A 708-nucleotide genomic window follows, 5' to 3' on the forward strand; every position below is an offset into this window, starting at 1 on the left:
GCTTGGAACTGACGTGGCGTCAGCCGATATTCGCAGACTTGGAACCGAAGCATCGATCGTGCTCTACCTTTCATCACGATGCTAGATTTACGGCCGCTCCCTCTCTCTACCTTTATTTCTTTGAGGCGATCGATTATGGTGTGACTAATGGCTTTTTACCCGGCTGGCTGTTCTTTTTGGTATTCTTCGACTTTTCTGAGGATTTCCGATTTCCCCAGATATTCACGACTTTCTTGTAGACTCTGTGAACCATTCATGCGTGTCGCCATTACTAATCTTGGCTAGCGAACCATAACATCTCAGGGAAGTCTATTTCCGGCAAAATCAAAAGTGAACACATTTTTAGTTCGTACTCGGTCAACGTGTCCACGAGGAACCATGCCAAAAAAGAAAAACTGTGCTGTCATAGGCTGTACCTACAGCTCTGAGAAGTTGAACAAGTTTCTGAAACATGAATGTTTTGACCATAAACCGATGCTACGTGAAAACTGTGGCTGCGAACCACCCTATCTGTTTTGGTCAATGCCCAAAGACGAAGATCGACGTCGAGCGTGGATGGCGGCAGTCTACGTCAAAAATCCCCCAAAGCCAGAAAATTTCTACGTTTGTTCATTTCATTTTATCGACAGACGGCCTTCTGAAGATCATCCTGATCCAGAACTCTTCTTAGGCTACACAAAGAAAGTCAGCAAACGGCGTAGAAAGGTG

At 45.2% G+C, this 708-nt stretch overlaps 1 protein-coding gene across 2 annotated transcripts in view; it reads left to right on the forward strand.

Moving 5' to 3' along the window:
• Nucleotides 1-323: 323 nt before the first annotated feature.
• Nucleotides 324-708, forward strand: part of LOC143297245 (uncharacterized) — a 27,925-nt gene continuing 27,540 nt past the window's right edge. For both annotated transcript variants that reach the window (XM_076609524.1, XM_076609680.1), the window contains exon 1: nt 324-708. This exon is cut by the window's right edge and continues 7 nt beyond it. In XM_076609524.1, coding sequence (XP_076465639.1) covers nt 379-708 — 330 coding nt within the window. In that variant the 5' untranslated portion in view covers nt 324-378.

This window comes from Babylonia areolata, chromosome 1 (genome assembly GCF_041734735.1).
Source record: "Babylonia areolata isolate BAREFJ2019XMU chromosome 1, ASM4173473v1, whole genome shotgun sequence".
Classification (NCBI taxonomy): Eukaryota; Metazoa; Mollusca; class Gastropoda; order Neogastropoda; family Buccinidae; genus Babylonia; species Babylonia areolata.